General features: G+C 43.7%; 1 protein-coding gene across 1 annotated transcript; it reads right to left on the bottom strand.

Moving 5' to 3' along the window:
* Positions 1–610: 610 nt before the first annotated feature.
* On the bottom strand, positions 611–16369 carry ctdsp1 (CTD (carboxy-terminal domain, RNA polymerase II, polypeptide A) small phosphatase 1). Its single transcript, XM_075477557.1, has 7 exons — positions 15964–16369; positions 7759–7907; positions 7482–7583; positions 7044–7100; positions 6280–6372; positions 4444–4629; positions 611–4053 (listed from the first exon to the last, which is right to left on the bottom strand). The coding sequence occupies exons 1-7, from the start codon at positions 16034–16036 to the stop codon at positions 3925–3927; spliced, it is 789 nt and encodes a 262-aa protein (XP_075333672.1). The 5' UTR covers positions 16037–16369; the 3' UTR covers positions 611–3924.
* Positions 16370–17731: the final 1362 nt, after the last annotated feature.

The raw sequence follows: 17731 nt of genomic DNA, 5'->3' as shown, positions 1-17731 counted from the left end.
CGGACGAGGAACAACTTACTCTGGATCGGCTCCATCTGAGGTGTTGTCAAGTTCCATTTTCCTATCCCGCCCCCATGTTGTTGGTTACAGGCTCTTCTGGTCACGGATAATCGAGTCTCCCCTCTGGTGCGTTTGGTTACGGTGCCTTGTTACATGTCGCCTGTCTGTTGCACGGCAACAGAACTTTTATTTCTAAACGTCATTGTCCCGAATCCAAATCAATCGTGATATTGGAAAGGTGGCGCAACAATGCAATCTTATAACAATGCATTCTTAAAAAGCAAAAAATATGTATAGATACCTAAAAACTCCGTAAAAACCCAAACAGATTTTTGAGCCGTACTGAGGGAAGTTTGGGTTTCGGAGACTCAACTTCAGAAGCAATTAAATAGTGAATTTAGTGAATCGTTATTCATCTACCCTGAGATGTATCACCTTACCATATAACGCCGTTAACTGCCTTTTGAACAATTTTCAGAGGTGTACTGCATGGTGTATTACCTTGAAATTTCTAAGGTTTTGTCAGAAAAGTCATCTCGAAAGATCTTTATACACGGTAACTTTGTTGCTCTGGTCCTCTCGGAGAAAAACTACAACAAAAAAAAAGAAAAGCCTTTGACCATCTTTCATTTAACATTGATGGGGGGGGGGGGGGGATTATTACATTACATACAGTCCATACATTATTTGGTATAATAAAACAACAAAAAGTAAAAAAAAAAAAAAATTAGGTTACATCTATTGAATCATGAGTACAGTAACATCAATATTCCATATATTAATGAAATTTTTTTGCTTTATTACTGTGCAAAACAACATATACATATCTACTGAATGTGTAAGAAGTACAGTATCAGCAAATGGGCCCCCCCACACACAGCGGCACGATATTCAAAGTGACTGAATTTTCCTATAAATGTGCCTCATTTGCCGAAAGAATTTAAAACGGCGTCGGTGCCGAATCTAACCGAGACGCGTGGCGATGGCTTGAGTGAAACACGCAATTCAAAACAGTTGACCCTGTTATGTGCCTACAACAGTAAAGATACTATAGTTTCTTAGTCGTTTGCTGGTGTTTTCTGATTCTTATTCTACCTACTAACACATGAGGTATTCAACCTGGTCTTGCACGAAAACAGCAAGCACGATCATTTCCAACTGGAAAAACAAGCTATAAATATTGTATCGGAGGACCACTCTCGGGCGAAACGAGGAATAAAAATCAGTATTTACTCAAAGGAAAAGAGAGAGAGAAAAAAAAAAAGAAGTTATAAATCGATTGACTAGAACTTGTTTAACATAGAAAAATAAGGCAATAGCTCTTGAAGTGGTGGATCTTATTGCCATCCCTGGCCCAAAACAAGCCTGCTGGTCCAGGCTCTTAGTCAAACCCACCGGTTTGTCGACGCGAGGCATTGTCAACGCAAACGAGGGAGATCGCAAGGCCACTCGCAACCATGCTGCTCTTATTCCGACAAAAGAACAGACATCACTGTGGAGAGAAAAAAAAGATGATCGTAGAGGGAAAATACCACCCCTAAACCAAATCTCGACATCGAACGAACGAGTCTGCTAGCCCGAGTTCCACGTGTAGGCGTGAATAAATCATTCTGCCATCATATTTAAAGTTTAAGGAGATTAATCTAGTACGCACCGCTATAGCTGCACTGTATGGAATTAACGTGACATCGTTCACGTCTAAAACGGAAGAAGGTTCTCAGTTAGGCAACAAAAAAAAAAAAAAAAAAAAAAAGAGGAAGGAATGGACTCCGTTCTTGCCGATGACAGATGCTTACCAATAGTGTCAAGTCACAGGGTGGATGTATCCATTTAGAATAGACTGAGTTACTTTTTGCATTCGCAGGTACCGATTAGGGGAGAAGGCTACCAAATCACCGTATATCAAATACGATCTTGCAAAACGCGGTGAAAAATTCAAGGCTTGTGCGTAGCTTAAAAAAAACAAACAAGTCACGACACGTGTGAGGCACCGTAGTGACGCACCAATAACAGTGACCGACTTCCTGGTGGACTTGTCTTTCTTTTTTTCGGAAATCAGTCGTGGTCCTCTTAACTCCGGACTCAACTGGTCGAGACGAGTCGGGTTGCATATTCATGCATTTAGGCTGTCGGGTGAGTCTTTAGCCCTATTCGGACGGGACTAGTTTAATGGGGGGACCTGGGGTAAAGTAATAATAACCGGGAAATCTAGTCCCGTCCGAACGCGCCATGTCAGTAAAGATAGCGGAGTATGTCGGTAAACTTTGCCGAGAATTCTACCTCCTGTGAAACGGTCCGGAGTATCTACCATAGGTAATACTAATCCTGTGCGAATGCGACCTCCGGTAATAAGTACGGAATATGTCGTCACATCCTTTTAAAGAGAGAAACAATTAGGTGTGTCTGTTTGCGAACATGGAGGTTCTGGATGAAGCGCTGCTTGCAAGCACGCATGGTCGGCGCCATGTCTGTTTACAGATGGAGTTTACGGAAGTGAAATGAAGACGTGCATAGCATCCAGGATGTGACGGTTGTGCGTAACAAACAACTCCTCCCATGTTAGATGAATATTACAGGGATTTTTTGTCCCGTCCGAATTGGTCATTTCTTCTCCCTGGCGTCGTCTGGTTAACCAACATTACCATACGTCCCCCCATTGAACTAGTCCCGTCCGAATAGGGCTTTTGAATGGTCTTTGGGAACCCCAATCTTACGAGCGTCGACAGGCGCTCCTCACAAACGGATCCAAGGGTGGTTTGATATCAACACGCTAGCATCGGGGTCTTTTTTCCGAGGAACACGCCGCTCTCTGGGGCTCAGCTTCTATTTGGCGGCTCATTCTTTGTCGGCATAAATCGATCATCGGCGATTTAAAAAGAAAAATTAATTGTTTTCTGCAACAGTGGAACCTGAATCATTTTTCCGACTTGGTCCCCCCCCCCCCAAAAAGGATTAAAAGAAAAAAATAACCTCTTTTTTTAAGCAGATTCATGTGCGTCCAATATTTGAAAATCAGTTTTCTTCACTGTAGCCACAGAGGCATTTGCACTATAGACAACACATCGAAGCTGTAAAGTGCTGTCCAATTATTTCCTTATTAGTGATATCAACAAGTCCTGATTATATTTTGACATTACAGCCCTCAGCTGAAGTTAACTTAAAAAAAAAAAAAAGAATCAGATTCATCCATAACACTGTCGTGATTATTCCAAAAAAAGAATACCTGATCACATAGCTCTAAAATCTCTAAAATGACACCAAATAATCACATCCGCTTGACTTTTAGACAAAAATAGTGTGACGCTTATCAAAACTCGGGTGTGTGACAACGATAATGCGATTCCAAAAATGTTTAAAAGACATTTACAATCTACAGTACATGTACACCGTCTTCTGCTCTTTCAGTGACCGATCGGGTGTGTCTGCCTCCTCCGAAAAAATTCCGTTCCATTTAATTACTGCTTATAATTGGGTTTGTGGGACCAGGGCCTCTGACAATTCTGCGTCCAGTACCCAGTCTGTGTCCAGAGGGTTTCTACACACCCCTGCTTTATCAACTCTGCTGCAAGTTCATTTACACCGCAGATAAGGCCGTTAAACATTTACTCATCCTTTCATCCATTCACTCACTCGCATCAGGGCTGGGTTGAAGCGAGGCCAGTTCTCCGTTTGACCAGAAGGTGGCAGCATTAACACCGTCAAAGTCACTGAGGACACCCAAAACATGAAGTTGCTTTGATACAAGGTAGGGTGAAGGCTTGGTCAGCTGTGAAGCAGCCTGTGTTCTGGTGGGCGGTGATAGCTGGAGCCTCGCTGGTGTGTGCATTTCTGGGTTTGCTTTTTTTCTTTTCTTTTTTTTTTTTCCTTCTTCTTTTCTCTCTGTACGCCATTTTGTTCGGAGCTGAGATGAGGAGTCGAGCACCGTTAGCTTGCGGTCCCTTGGTGCTTGAGGACCGTGTAGACGCTATCCACTTTGCTCAGCCGCTCGAAGAACGGGATGAGGTCCAGCAGTTCGGTGTCGGACATGTCGTCGAACCAAGAGGCCACAGGCACCTCGATGAAAACACAAAGGAGGTCAGCAACCACAGCGGTGAGATTCAGCTTCTACCAATATCTTCATCTATTATATATTAAATATGTTTCGAATGTAGGTAAAATGGACATTTTCAGTCTAAGATAAAAAAAAATTGGTGTAAAAGCTGTTCTACCTAAAAGAATACGGTGACATACTGTATTTTCCTTAATATTAAACCTTTTGAACCAGCCAGGTACAACTGGGTGTGCACTTAATCAACTTAATTGAAACACGCTGGCAGAAATGGCATAAAAACAGTAAAGTAGGGTTATATATGTATAAAAAAAATAAAAATAAAATTTTAAAAAGCAGACGAAAGGTCGTCTGTGTCACCGCCGTGACTCGTCTTCGGCGGCATGTCCACTCACTGCGTTGTCGGGATGGAAGATGTAGGAGGCAGGGGAGTTGTCCACGATGATGACTTTGTTGAGATCACGACCCAGGCGACTCAGGTCCTTGACGTAATTCCCTCGGTGGAAGACGCAAGACTCCCTGAAGAGGCGGCAGCGGAATGCTCCCCATTTGTCCAGGAGATCAGAGACTGGGTCTGCGTACTGAGTAGGGGTGTAACGGTATGAAAATTTAACCCCACGGTTATAGTGACCAAAATTATCACGGTTTTCGGTATTATCGCGGTATTTCTAAAAGTGTGTTCAATCTGTTCAGAAAGCACTGATAGGCCTACACAAGCTGAAAAAAAGTGCAACAGTGTTTATTATATTGCAAAATCTTATCAAAAACATCAACAATTAACATTAAAGGAACAAGAGTGCAGCATGTAAATAGCTTATATTCATTATATTATGATAATTATTATTAGCATGACGGAAAGTTTTAAGGAGAGACTTTCGCACCAGGTCTGCAATTTCCCATGTGATCACACTCTTCCAATGCAAAGCGATAAGCATGCATGTCAGACCAGCTGGCGTCGGATCGCGGGGTTATGGGAATTGATGCAGAAATACGTTTGTTGACCTGAGTACGCAATACCGGCTTTTGAACTATTTCCGAATCTGATATTACTGTGGTCCGCCCCGAGTGGAGTCCTCCGCTATCATGCGTTTTGGCCGCGGCAAGTCTGCACAGTTTCCGACTGCGAATGTTGTTGCGTTTATTTTAAAACGAAATACAGTGTTACAGAGCGAAATACAGGCTAACGGGGTGAAATACAATCTTACAGGGCAAAACACAGGTGAATTTGGGCGATTTTGAATTATTTTTCCGTCTGAAAGTTACAAACTGTAGCCTACAACTGTATGATAAACGCAACTCAAATGTGCACCTGTCTAGCTCTGAGGCTAACGTTAAAGATGTGTCCCGATTAGCTCCACACTAACACCGCTGAACGAACATGTGCATGTGCCGTAGGCATCTGTTTAGATTATTGACACATTATTAAAAAGTTAGACAGGCGGATCATTGCATTCTGCTTCAACCCCGATGTCCCCACACCATGCATTTATTTATGCATTTGAGCTGAAACGTTAACGTACCTTGCATTGGCTATACAATTGTGGGTGATGATCACGGAGATGAGCAAGGAGATTTGACGTATTGCCACCTTTAGCGGAAACTTTTTTCCTGCATGTTCTGCAGACAGGATAACCATCTTCTATCAACTGTCCCCCGGCATTCTTATAAAAACCAAAATATGCCCATACTTCGGATTTAGTCCTCTCAGAGGGCTGATAAATGTCCTGACTCTGAGTGCTGTCATCTACACGTTCGGCCATGATTCCAACTTCAAGAAATGCACGTTGTAGGCTGCGCAGTGAGCATGCGCGACAAATTAAGAATTCGGATGAGGCTGGGGAGGATCCAACTCACGGTTTTCATGCCGTGTTATTAACCGTGATATTAATGATATTTGAAATGAACGCGGTAATGGTTATCGTCAACACTTTTTATCGTGGTTTACCGTAATACCGGTAACCGTTACATCCCTCGTACTGAGGCAGATCGAATTCAAGGCACGGATCAAAGCAATGGGTAGCGATACCCACCACTATGCATCAATGGGCAACGCCTCCATTTCCAGCGATAATAAGTGTGTTATTATCTTCTTTTTCATTATCTCCTTCACACAATGCGTAAAAAGTCAACTGTGTTACAACCCGACATTGGCTATCAAACATATGATGCCGGTCAGTCCATTAAATGTAGAGAAATGCACAAAGCCACAGTCACTTTCCTTAAACTGTTACCTTGGCTAAACTGGCAGTGAACAGGACACACTCAAACAGTTCTCCCATCCTCTTCAGGAACTCGTCGACGTGTGGCCGCTTCAGGACATACACCTGGAACACACAGCAGTCTCTAAAACAGGTTCATTCAGACCTCCTACTTCTAAAAACAACTTGTTCCGGCAGCTCGTAGGCGCCCCGGGGGGGAAATCCAATTATTTCTGTGAGTGTTAAACACAAGTGGATACTTTCATCTGAATATTGGAGTCGCGTTGTTTGCATTTAAGATTCTTTTTGATGCTTCCCAAACATTACGAGGCAGCAACGAGAACGCTACACCTGCATAGGAAAGCAACATTTAAAAACATGCACATAAATCATGGGCAAAAAAAAGGACTTGTCTTGTCGAGGTTCCTCCATCCCCCTCCATCCCCCTCCACCCCCCCCCCCCCCCCCTCCATCCCCCACCAACTCTTCTTCCTTTCTTCTCACCGGTGCGTTGGCGTCTGAGGGCAGCGTTCCTGAACCAAGTCATCCGGAACAGGCTGTGCTTGTCTGAACAAACCTATCCTGGATTACTTGAATCAGGCCCAGACCCATAGCATGTCATCACGCTCCAAGCAGCCGTCCACAAATCCCTTAAAGGCAGACAGCACCTACTACACTCAGCAATACAATCAAGAGAGAGAGATGCTGTCACACGACTCTAGTCACTGGAACGGACAGCAGATAACAACAGGTCAAGGTCTTTTTTTTTTTTAGCACGAGTGCGACGCTAGCTTTACCTGGTGTACTGTCCCGTCTATTTCCACAGGAATGATGAAATCGGCGTTGTTCACAGGCTGGTGAGATGAAAAAAAAAAACATTTATTCATTTTTACTTTATTTAGACATGTAAACATTGGAGGAAAAAAAGAAAAAAAGAAAAACTGAACGGCAGGTAAAAACAAACAGCCGCCTCGGTGTTTGCACACAAGGGACACGACTTGTGTTTACTTGGGTCTGTGAACCCGCCGGTCTGGGTTTGGCTTTCGCCAGCTACGACAAAAAGTGTCGCAGTCAGAGCCAACGACGACCAGATGGTGAAAACAGTGGATTCTGGAGTGTTTCTTACACTTCGAACATAACCGTCCAGTGCTGTATTGTGGGATCGCAGCGGACAAATGTGTGCTTTTTAAGCATTTCTGAGCTTCTGCGTACACTAAGGAATTCAATCTGCTGACCTTAAAAGAGCTGTGAACTAGCGTCTCATCCAGGTCTATGACCACGCAGATCTTTCCAGCATCTTTTGACTTCACTGGAGGCAGCAGTGGTTTCGCCTGGATCTGAAAAAAAAGAGCCCAAAAACAAATGTTTCCCCAAATCACACGAAAACAAAACTTGAACGACGGCGAGAGAAATTGTGGAGGTGGGGCCAAAAATTTTGACCGAAAAACAAACACACATGCAAACTGAAATGTATTCATATCCTTTAGCTGCTGCCATAATAGCCATAATCACCTTGGAGACTGTTCCATTCTCTTCAACTAAGAGAGGGGCGTTGTTGTTGACTGGTGGGGGTTCAGACTGGTCCCGACACAGGCAGCAGAACAGGCTGGAGAAGAGGCCTCTGCTCCGGGGCTTCTTGGAGGACAGAGAGGGAGAAGAACCTGCGCAAAGGAAGGACGAGAGAGAGCTCACAGTAAGCGCGCCATTGCACCGTTTCCACACTGCGTTCCATTCATTATCTTTTCTGAACAGAGTCACAAGGCTCGGATCGTCTCAGAGCTCTTGGAAAACCACGAAATCAGCCCACTACCGCAGAAAGAACGACCTGCAGCAATCCACTTGGCGCAACTTCAACGCGGCGAACCTGAGCCGCTTCCAGTCCCAACTTGAGATCACAGCTTTTAGGTGCAAAGCTCACGACATTGTCGCCCGACTGATGATTCCACCTGCATTAAAAACTGAACGCCCAGTAGCTTTTCGTGGGCTTTTGTCTTGCGCACAAACCCTCTTTGGAGACACATTCGCCTTGCCGGGAGCTCTTGGGTAACTACTTCTCGTCTGACGTCAGCAGAAAAAAAACAAAAAAAAAAAACGCCTCGGCCACTTAAGCAGCACTTTAACACTTCACTTACTGTACACTGGCGGCGGCGTGGAGGCCTCGAAAAGACATTTAAAGAACATCAGGAAAACATTGGAAGGAATGCGGCTCGCCAACCAGAACAAGGCAGATCCCTTCCGACTTCTTCATAAATAGAAACACGACCAAGTACTCCTCGCATGGGCTTAGCGAGCTAATCCAAAATTCACCGGATCCCAACAACATCCCACCGATGACAAAGTTTTGGTTCTGCATGGGAACTGCAACAGCCATAAAATCCCACATTCCATTTCCTTTCTTTTTACCCTCTGACCCCATGATGCGCATCATTCCGTTCAATATTTGACTTTACTTGTTTTTAACGACGGGGCAAAAGCTCCGGGCAGACTGCTGCCAAACTAATGATTAACCAGACAAACTTGGCAAAGAGTCGATGACCGTTTGTCCGGAAAAAGAGCTGTGCACCTGTGCAACTCGACAGTTATTTAAAGATGAGTCACTTGTGTTGCTTTTTGTTAGCTGCAGTTTACACACACACACACACACACACACACACACACAACAGCCTATGATTTAGCAATGATCATGTGTTGTTGTTCATAAGGTTTACATAGTAATTTGGTTCAAACATGTTTTCTGTTTTTCTTTGATGCATCCTGAACAAAAAATAACAACAAATCTTGTTATCATTTCTATCTGCTATGATAACATTAAGTATGTCGTTTTTTTGTTTTTTTTTAAAAAGAAACTAAGAGCGATTTAAATCGCCCTGGTTCCAGTTTTGAACCAACTTTTGCTCAGAACCGGCAGTAAAACTGTAGCTGTTCTGCTTTCTCTTGAATCTGAAGCTGTACTGCCACGGAGTGAGTAACACACTGATGGAAACATAACAAAACCTACTACACACTAGGAATGTCACCATACCAGACATTTAGTAGTCGATACCAATACCAGTGAAATTCCACGATTCTCGACACCACGGTAAAAAAAAAATAAATAAATAAATTCCGTGTACTTCAATGTACTCATTTTTTAAAAACATTTGAACATTACAAAAAACAACAGTGGCACTGGCATGTAGCTTTCAAGTAATGAATAAAAAGCTCGGCAGCTCTGACACTTTTAAAAACAGCTTTTTGTCAATCAATTTGGCTCAGATGATATTTAAAAAAATAAAAATAAGAGATCTGGTGGTGCGGCTAACAATCGTAGGTAAAACCAAGGACGAGGAAAGCTAATCTAATAAGAGAAGCCGTCAGATTCTTCTTACAAACGACTCGCATTACAAATCAAAATGTTATAGAGCACCGATTCCTCCTCATCTCGATGAACCGACCGTTAATACTGGAGAACAGTCGTCGGTATGTCGCTACTTGTGTATCTCCTGTTGCAGATTTAGCTCATAAAATGGTAAACATTTGTATTCTAAATACCAGTGAAGACCCACGAGAGACTGCACGCCATATAGATCAAGCCTACGTAAGCTCTGTGAACCCATTTGAAGTCGTAAATTTATAAAATCGTAGAATTTTGCGACGTCTTGTGGACCAAATGACGACGAGAAGAAAAAAAAAAAAGAAAAAGACAGTAATGCTTCGTCAAAGCTCAACTGTGATCTTTATGGGAAAGACCTGGTGGGAAAAATAAATTGATCATTTTCAACCGATTTTCTTAAAAACGGACTGACGTGCAGGGCTTAGAGACACCTAGTGACGAATCTGGAGACTGTAACCAACGGGATTCCACACACTTTAGACAAGCTGCAGCGGGGTCTGACTAACACACAGCATTTCTAACCAACAGATCCCCATAAATGCTTTGCACTGGACCTTTAACATTGACATCATGAAATATTTCTTGCATGCAGAAAAGTTCAAAAAGTTCAAGGGTTAAGATTAAAGTTCTCAGGAATAGACGGTGCCATTCTTTTAATGTTTTTTCTAAGTTAATGTCAATGCTTAAGAAAGATAAACGGTCCGTCTCAACGTGTCACTCTTTTGTGAAACAACGCACGTGACCCAGTTATTTTTGCCAGTCGCGCATGACCTCATCTCCATGTCATGCTGAAAGATCAGCGGTCAAAAGGCTGACCTAAATAACTTCACGATGTGGCATTAAAGAGTTTAAAACTCGCACCGCCGAGGGTGGAATATTGATTTTGAAGCGCTGCGACAGAATTCAAAACCGAAATATTGTCGGTCTTGAGCCACAGAAGCTCATCTCAGAAGCTGAAATCCTTTCTGCTCTTTTTTTACTTTAAAAGCAAAACCTCCACCCGCCTCCCCCCTCTCCGCCCAGTGAATCTGCAGTGAACACTTCTCCCCACTTTTTCTCTCCCACTTTAGACTTTGTTTCTGTTTCTTTATGCTCCGCACTCCCTCTTTCCTTCTGTCCGGACGTGACCGTGTTACAAACACACGAACCTCTGTTGTCCATCTCTCGCCGCCTCTTTCAGACCCCCCCGCTCCCCCTTCTCTCTCTCTCAGCCAGTCATTTCTGGATTCAAACCCAGCGTGACCCTCCCAGGCCTCTGCAGGCCAAAACAGGAAAAGGAAACAGACGGGTATCAGCGGAGGAAGCCACTCGCCAACATGTGCTGGAGGAGCAGGAGTCGGTCTGCGAGACAATTATCCATGCGGAGTCTTCTCACGGGGCTGCATTCATAAAATTCATGCGCGTCCTCCGTGTTTGAGCGATAAGTATCGAGCGCGCGTTAAGTTTACAAAAGGTATCTTAATGAAGAAGGCATAGAAGGAAGCCCATACGGAAGCCCTAACCCGAGTCATCACAGGGGATTGGCCTCGTTAAATCTTTAGAGGCAATGAAAGTACAAGTGGCAGTGAGGCAGTTCTTGAGTTTTAAAAGACACTTGGCTGGAACATTGGTCAGGTGACTTTGCACTGTCTTCCAAAGCTTTTTGCGTCACATATTCATTTGGTCAAGTACACTCACTCCGGTAATGAGGCGTCGTGTTGAATGCAGACTTACAGAAGATTCCACAGCAGTCTCTAAATTGGTCATTTCTTGATGAAATGGTTCATTAAAACATGTCCGCGTAGAATTCTTGAACTCAACCGAAGTTCATCTGTGAGGAAACCTCTCTTATCAGTCCATGTCTGACCCGGTGCAATCGTTCACGATGATGTGGGCGAGTGTCTGCACAGACTTTTCTTCTTTTTTTTTCTTTTTTTTTTTTTAAAACGTTAATTGTAAAAAAAAAACTTCTGCATTCTCAGTGCCAGTTGCATGTCTGACTTTTCTGTTTGGCTTATGCGCTCCAGGCAATTTGACTCCGCTTCCGTCGAAAATAAACTACACGCTTATTTTTAGTAGAGCAGAGTTGAGAGCCGTTTCTGCCACCGGCTCTGGTGGCAGCCTCGCAGCTGGAATGTGACACGGCCAGACCAGGTGGAATCCAGGCTTTCTCTGCATCTTCATCTTCATCTTCTCCTCTGCTTCCGGATTGGCTGGCATTTGTTGCTGGGTAAGCGAGGTGGTTAGGGTTAGGCGCAAATGTCAGGGCGAGGGGGTCGATCAAAGGTGGTAAGGGCAAGTCTTCATGGAATACTGGGAAGGGACCAATAGAGATAATCACAAAGCTACCTAGCTGTGTTTGGTAAGCGTCGAATATTTAGGCCAACCAACTGGCGTGACTGGTACATTTCTGAGAAAGACAAACCAAAAGTGAAATCTACTTGCATTTTGCACTTGGCGGTTGTCAGTTTCAGGTCTTCTATCTTTGTGGAAGACATCCGATCTGCTAAAGGACCCCTCAATCTTGTTGTCAAGACAGCGAGTTCTTCAAGATTCTGCCTGCGTGTCGGGGTGTGTCGTCATGCTGCAGAATGGCTGCGATCCAACATATTTTCTTCCCTGCTTGCAATGGAACCATCTTAACTTCTACAGCACCTAAAACCTTGGAGCAGCGCATTGAAAGTTAAAGTTAACATCCACAACACTGCATGACGATGGCTTTGTGCACATCTCACTTTATGGCAGTCAAACCCAACAACTGCGGGAAGTTGCACAATCCACAAAGACCCCATCCCGCAACCCACAGAGCCCAAAGTATCTAACCACTCACTACCGGACACTTCAGGACCCCTCAGACGTGTTTTTCCTTCTCAAAATTGTGCCAGGTGGTCATGACCAATCGCAAGAATGAACGACAGCGTTGCAAAAGCAGTTAAAGCTTTGATGTTCCACCATTTTATTTTTTTCTAAAAGGTGCTCAGGGCCTGTAATGCAAAAAATAAAATGGATGCGCATCAACAAATTCAATAAAGCTGACCAGGAAGAACATGCAAAAATATCACGATATCTTACGTCTCAAATTGCTCAAAGTAAAGATACGAGTCACCGCGCGTTAGAAACCCATTGTTTCTTTTAAGTTCTACATTTGATTTGGGGTTGTATACTACAAACACACTTAAAGTAACCAAATTTCTTGTCGCGGGGATTTCAAACAACACGACACAGGGAGACTTTGCTGTCCTCGTCGGTTCTTTAGTGGCGCCCAGTTACTTCGAGCGAAGACAAACATCAAAAAGGGGCATAAACGTGCACATGCTTCGCAGATTTTTTATTTCCGTTCATATTGCTCAAACTTCCAGCAGTAAAACCGCTGCAAGCGTCACTTCAGAAAAAGAAATAGAATTTTTCTGTATTTATAAAAGATCTTGACACTGCGTTAAAAAAAAAAAAAAAAAAAAACAACACCAACACATGTGGCTTCAAACACAGATCAAACAACTGTTTGATGTGTAGGGCTTTCTTCTTTCGAGGACTGCTGTTCCCTTCAACTTTTAATAATGTAGGAAAATGCAAAGAAACAAGCCTTCTTTTTCCCCAAACATGTAAAATAAGCCCAAACCTCTACCACGCCGTGTCGGATGGTCAGAACGCGTCAAAGCTGAATAAAAAGGCTGCTCTATCGTAATATGACATCAGAATTCCTTCTGCTTGCACTCATGATGAGACGCTCTGCCTTCACTCTGTTCACACCTATTCACTCTCCCGTTCCTGATCATCTTCGCCTCTCTGGCAGCTGACTTTTAACCCGACAACAATCATCCAGGCGGACGGGGCTTTCCTTTTCAGCCTATCGATTCCAAACCGTCTCAATCACAAAGAGTTCTGCTTTTCACAGGGATTCGGGCGCTTGTGAAGGAGAGGATCTGAAAACCGCTTCGACTACCAATTCAACGATAAAAGGAGACAAATTAGCACAAATTATGAGGTCTTTCAAAAGCAGGCTGAACCATGTGAACTTTAAGTTCACACACAAAATGTAGATGGATAAAACGTGCCGTTTCCTGCAAGTGTATGGTCACAGAGGTGGAAAAAGAGGCAATACGGATTCTAAAAACCCCACCGGCACACACTTTAATCTCCATTTCTTCGTCACGCCTTCTGAAATCTATCAAATAAACCACGCAGATTATTATTTCAGGTTCTAACGCCTCATCTTTTTTGTGAATCTGAGAGCTGCACAAACATTTAGCAAAAAGTTGAACCTACAAGACTCAGTAGTTCCAGATCAGATTGAGCAACGCACGTAGAAGGCCTGACCCCAAAAGCTGACGAGGGTGAGCTTGAACGTCGGAGCATTCATTCGTGGATTAAAAGTCGAACGCGACACTGACAACGTGGCATTTAAATAGGAGTTTAGGTTGTAGAGTCTCTCACGCGGGTTTCAGAGAGATGCACGAGATAAAACAACAGTGCCTCAGCTCCTCGTTAAATATGCCAGTGAATTAAGAGAATGAAATTAAACTGTAAAGATCCCCTCAAAGCCATCTGATCCCGCAGTAGGTTTATGTAATTATTTTTTTCCCCAATCAAACGAAACTAACCAACTCGAGTTCCCACCGTGTCAAGAGTCCAAGGCGAGCAGCCGTGTGTCACGGTGAGTAAACATGCTCCTAAAGTATGCGGACAGGGTTACGTAACGTTCACGTAACGTTCACAAGAAAACAAAAGCAGCTACTCCGAGCGCCCACCTGAGATCACCTGCTCACACGTCGCCGGGATCCTTTATTGCCAAAACACCCGCTCGGCTGCGGTCTGGGTGCAGCTGAGTAAAGTCAGCGGTTTTTTTGTTTTAAATGTAGGAAGACTGATGGGTCGCCAGATTACTCAGTAACCTGCGTTTGCACTGGTTTGCGGCACGGCAGCGGCGTCAGAAATCCATGCGAGTGGCAGAAATGATAACGTTGGCATAACACCGCAGAAACTGCAATTTCACCGCCAGTTGAGGGAGTTTAAGAGCAAAACAGAGTGGAGTGATAACGACAACATCATAGAACCGCCAAAGTGAAACTTTCATTGGTGAAATATTCTACTTGGACTTAAGGTGGATGCATGACAAAATGAAATGGTCGCACTTTTGCTTCCTTGGTTGATTGGTTTATAAACCATTAAAAAAAAAAACGCCGTCAGCAGCCAAAGAATAAAGAAAGAAATAAAATCCTTACAGCCATTGTATTTGGGTCATACGAAGGAAAACAACAATGAGATTAGGTTGTTTTTCCTCCTGAGGAGAGAAATACCGGCACGTGGTTTGAAAGCGTTTTCCGAACCAGCGTTCCAACGCACAGACCTACAATAAGCCGGCAAAATGTCTGGTGCGGCTGAAAATGTGACAGAGTGGGGGCTTTTCGGTGACGAGGAGAAGCCCCTTCTCCCTCTGCAAATGAATACGGCGCGGTCACGGAGGGCCGGAGCCGCCGAAAGCTGCGTCGGGTCAGGAGGAGACGTGGCGGGACGTGGCCCGCATTCCTGCAAACCCGAGGAAAGCTGCTCGTGGACGGATGCAAGACAAGTTACACCTGCATATATGCGACACAGGAAAGAACTCGTGGCGTCACGAGATGCAGAAAAACCAGACGTTTCATCCCGCAGTCGTGCAGCTCGGGAAGGCGGAGGCGCCCTGAGAACACAGGTAAGATGATGCCACTGTCATCAACAGCTGTAGTGATGGGCACTGCGTTGGGTGGCATCCTGCTGCTGCACCCTTTCACAGATGTTCCACACCGTTTCTATTGGTTGAAACAATAACAACAATAACAACAACAACAACAACAAAAAACAGATGAATCCCCTTTAATCTCCCAGAGATGATCACTTTCATTCACTTTCTCATTCACTTGCTTGCAAACTTCTTCCACTTGACAGCGTAAATAAATCTCATATCCCTCTACTACTAGAAGAGTTTTGATCGAGGTTTTTTTTTTTTTGTTTGGTTTGTTTGTTTTTTCCAGAGAGATGCCAAAACAATACAAGTGGGCGAAAAGCTACGGCGCTGGCCTGCAGTGTCCTTAACCGAGCTACGGCACGTCATTTCCTTCACTTTCATCACAGGCCAAAGGGCCGCAGCCATAATCTGTACACAACAAGAAACTCTTGACAGTTTAAATGCCGTAATTAGTTACCCCCTCCCCTCCCCTTTTCATTTTAATTTTTTTCGTAACGAAAACTCTCATATTAGTGCGGCAGCAGCGACTGTAAAAATGTTGGGGAAGGCAGATTACTGCGCAAGCTCCGAGTTTAAGATCATATCGCGGAGCTGCAAAACTTTTCCGGACATGACTGCAGAGGACAAAAATGAAGACACTCACCCCTCTCTCCAGCACTTTTACTTCCCTCTTCATCCCGGCTGACTTGGGTGATTACTGAGGACGAATTGTCCATCACATCCAGGTCTGGTCCAGAGTGCTGACCTCACACTTTAAAGTTGGGGATTGTTCGCCGACGCGGTGCTGCATGAACTTAATGTGAAAACACAAACTAAAAGTCGCCGGGAGGGGTGTGGGGGTGTTGTGGGGGGGGGACACCGCAACGAGTCGCCTACAGCGCGTCCATTCAACAGTCGGGGGGGGTCGTTATCCGCTTGGCGAGCCACTACCGTTGTGAAGTCTGAAAGTTGGAGAACATTTGTCAAGGAGTTGGCAACTTTGATTCAATATGGTGCTGAACTCCGCTTGCAATTTCAAGATACAAACACGGAGGTTTCAAGGCGTCCCATTTCACTTAAAGTGGCGCGCGGGGACGGAAAGGCCCTACTCAACACTCCGCCTAGCGGCGTCTACAAATTTGACGATGGTCCCTAACGGTTGCCTGACCAAAAAAAAAAAAAAAAACATTGCTCAAAAGTTACATAGGACTCATTTCAGTCAAGTAAAAAAAAAATAAAAAAAATGACTGCGTAATGAAGCGGTTTAGCAAGGCACACAACTAAAGAGACACGCGAAGCGTCAGTTTTATGTTGGTAAAACTTGAAAAAGGAAAGAAAAAAAACAAACAAACATAAAAGGTCATTTAAGACTCCGGCAACAGCTGCCAAAGCAGACACACAAATTGAGTCAGCGACTACGTCTTTACGTAAACGCTGAGTTTACCACGGTTTACGTATACAGTGTGTGGGTGTCGGTCACTACTGTCGTCGTCGTGTAATGACCGCTGATGGTAAAAAACTTAACGAGGAGTAAAACTTTTTTTCCCTTTTTTTTATTTTTTTTATTTTTTTAACTCCAGCAAAGAAACGCCCAGTTTGGGTCCCCTTGAAACTGCCTGGATGTTAGGGACCATCGCACAAAGGCAGGACCTGTCTTCTGCGGGAAATCTTTGCTCCAGTTTTACGTTTGAGTTTTACATTTGACAACGTCTCGTCTCGTCTTTGAATCACTTTAAGCCAGGGTTGCAAACATTTGAGCACACACGTAATATTTGTCAAACAAACCGTACTTGATTAAACCTGGCGTCATACAAAATCGTTAAAAGTGGATTAATTTTGCTTCCTAAAATAGTACCTTGTCTGTTTGAAGCGGAGTACCCATTCGATAGAAGAAGTATGTTTTTACTATGTGGCTAAATTAGTTTATCTCGAAGAAATGCATCATTCTATTCTCTGTTATAAAAACCAGTGGATTACTGACATTTACAATTAATATGATGATGACATTGTTAAACGCAGGGTGTGAGCTGAGGTTGGGCCTTTCCTCTGAAAAATTATAGATATGACAGTTGAGTTTCAAAATAAAGCCCTAACTCCCTTTTTTCTTTTCTTTTTTCAAAACCTAAAAGATTTTTTTTATTATGTCTCATCTTCAATCCAACTGTTGTTTTAGTTTATTACTACTGTTTTTAGCCTTTTAGTTTCTTGTGTGCTTACACCTTTTTTGCTTTCCTAACAGGCTGTTCTGTCCCTCTACTTTTGCTTGAATAAACAGTGGATGAGGAGCAGATATGAATTTTTCTGTTCATGACAACAGTTCATTAAATGAAACGTTACCTGGAGGGTGACGCGACGTATTGTTTCTCTCTTGAGTCACTTACTGGATCTGACTGCATTTTCCACTACAGGGAAAAACGGTTGAAAAAGATAAT

This window comes from Odontesthes bonariensis, chromosome 11, assembly GCF_027942865.1.
Source record: "Odontesthes bonariensis isolate fOdoBon6 chromosome 11, fOdoBon6.hap1, whole genome shotgun sequence".
Taxonomy (NCBI): Eukaryota; Metazoa; Chordata; class Actinopteri; order Atheriniformes; family Atherinopsidae; genus Odontesthes; species Odontesthes bonariensis.
This window is presented reverse-complemented; position numbering and strand designations above follow the sequence as displayed.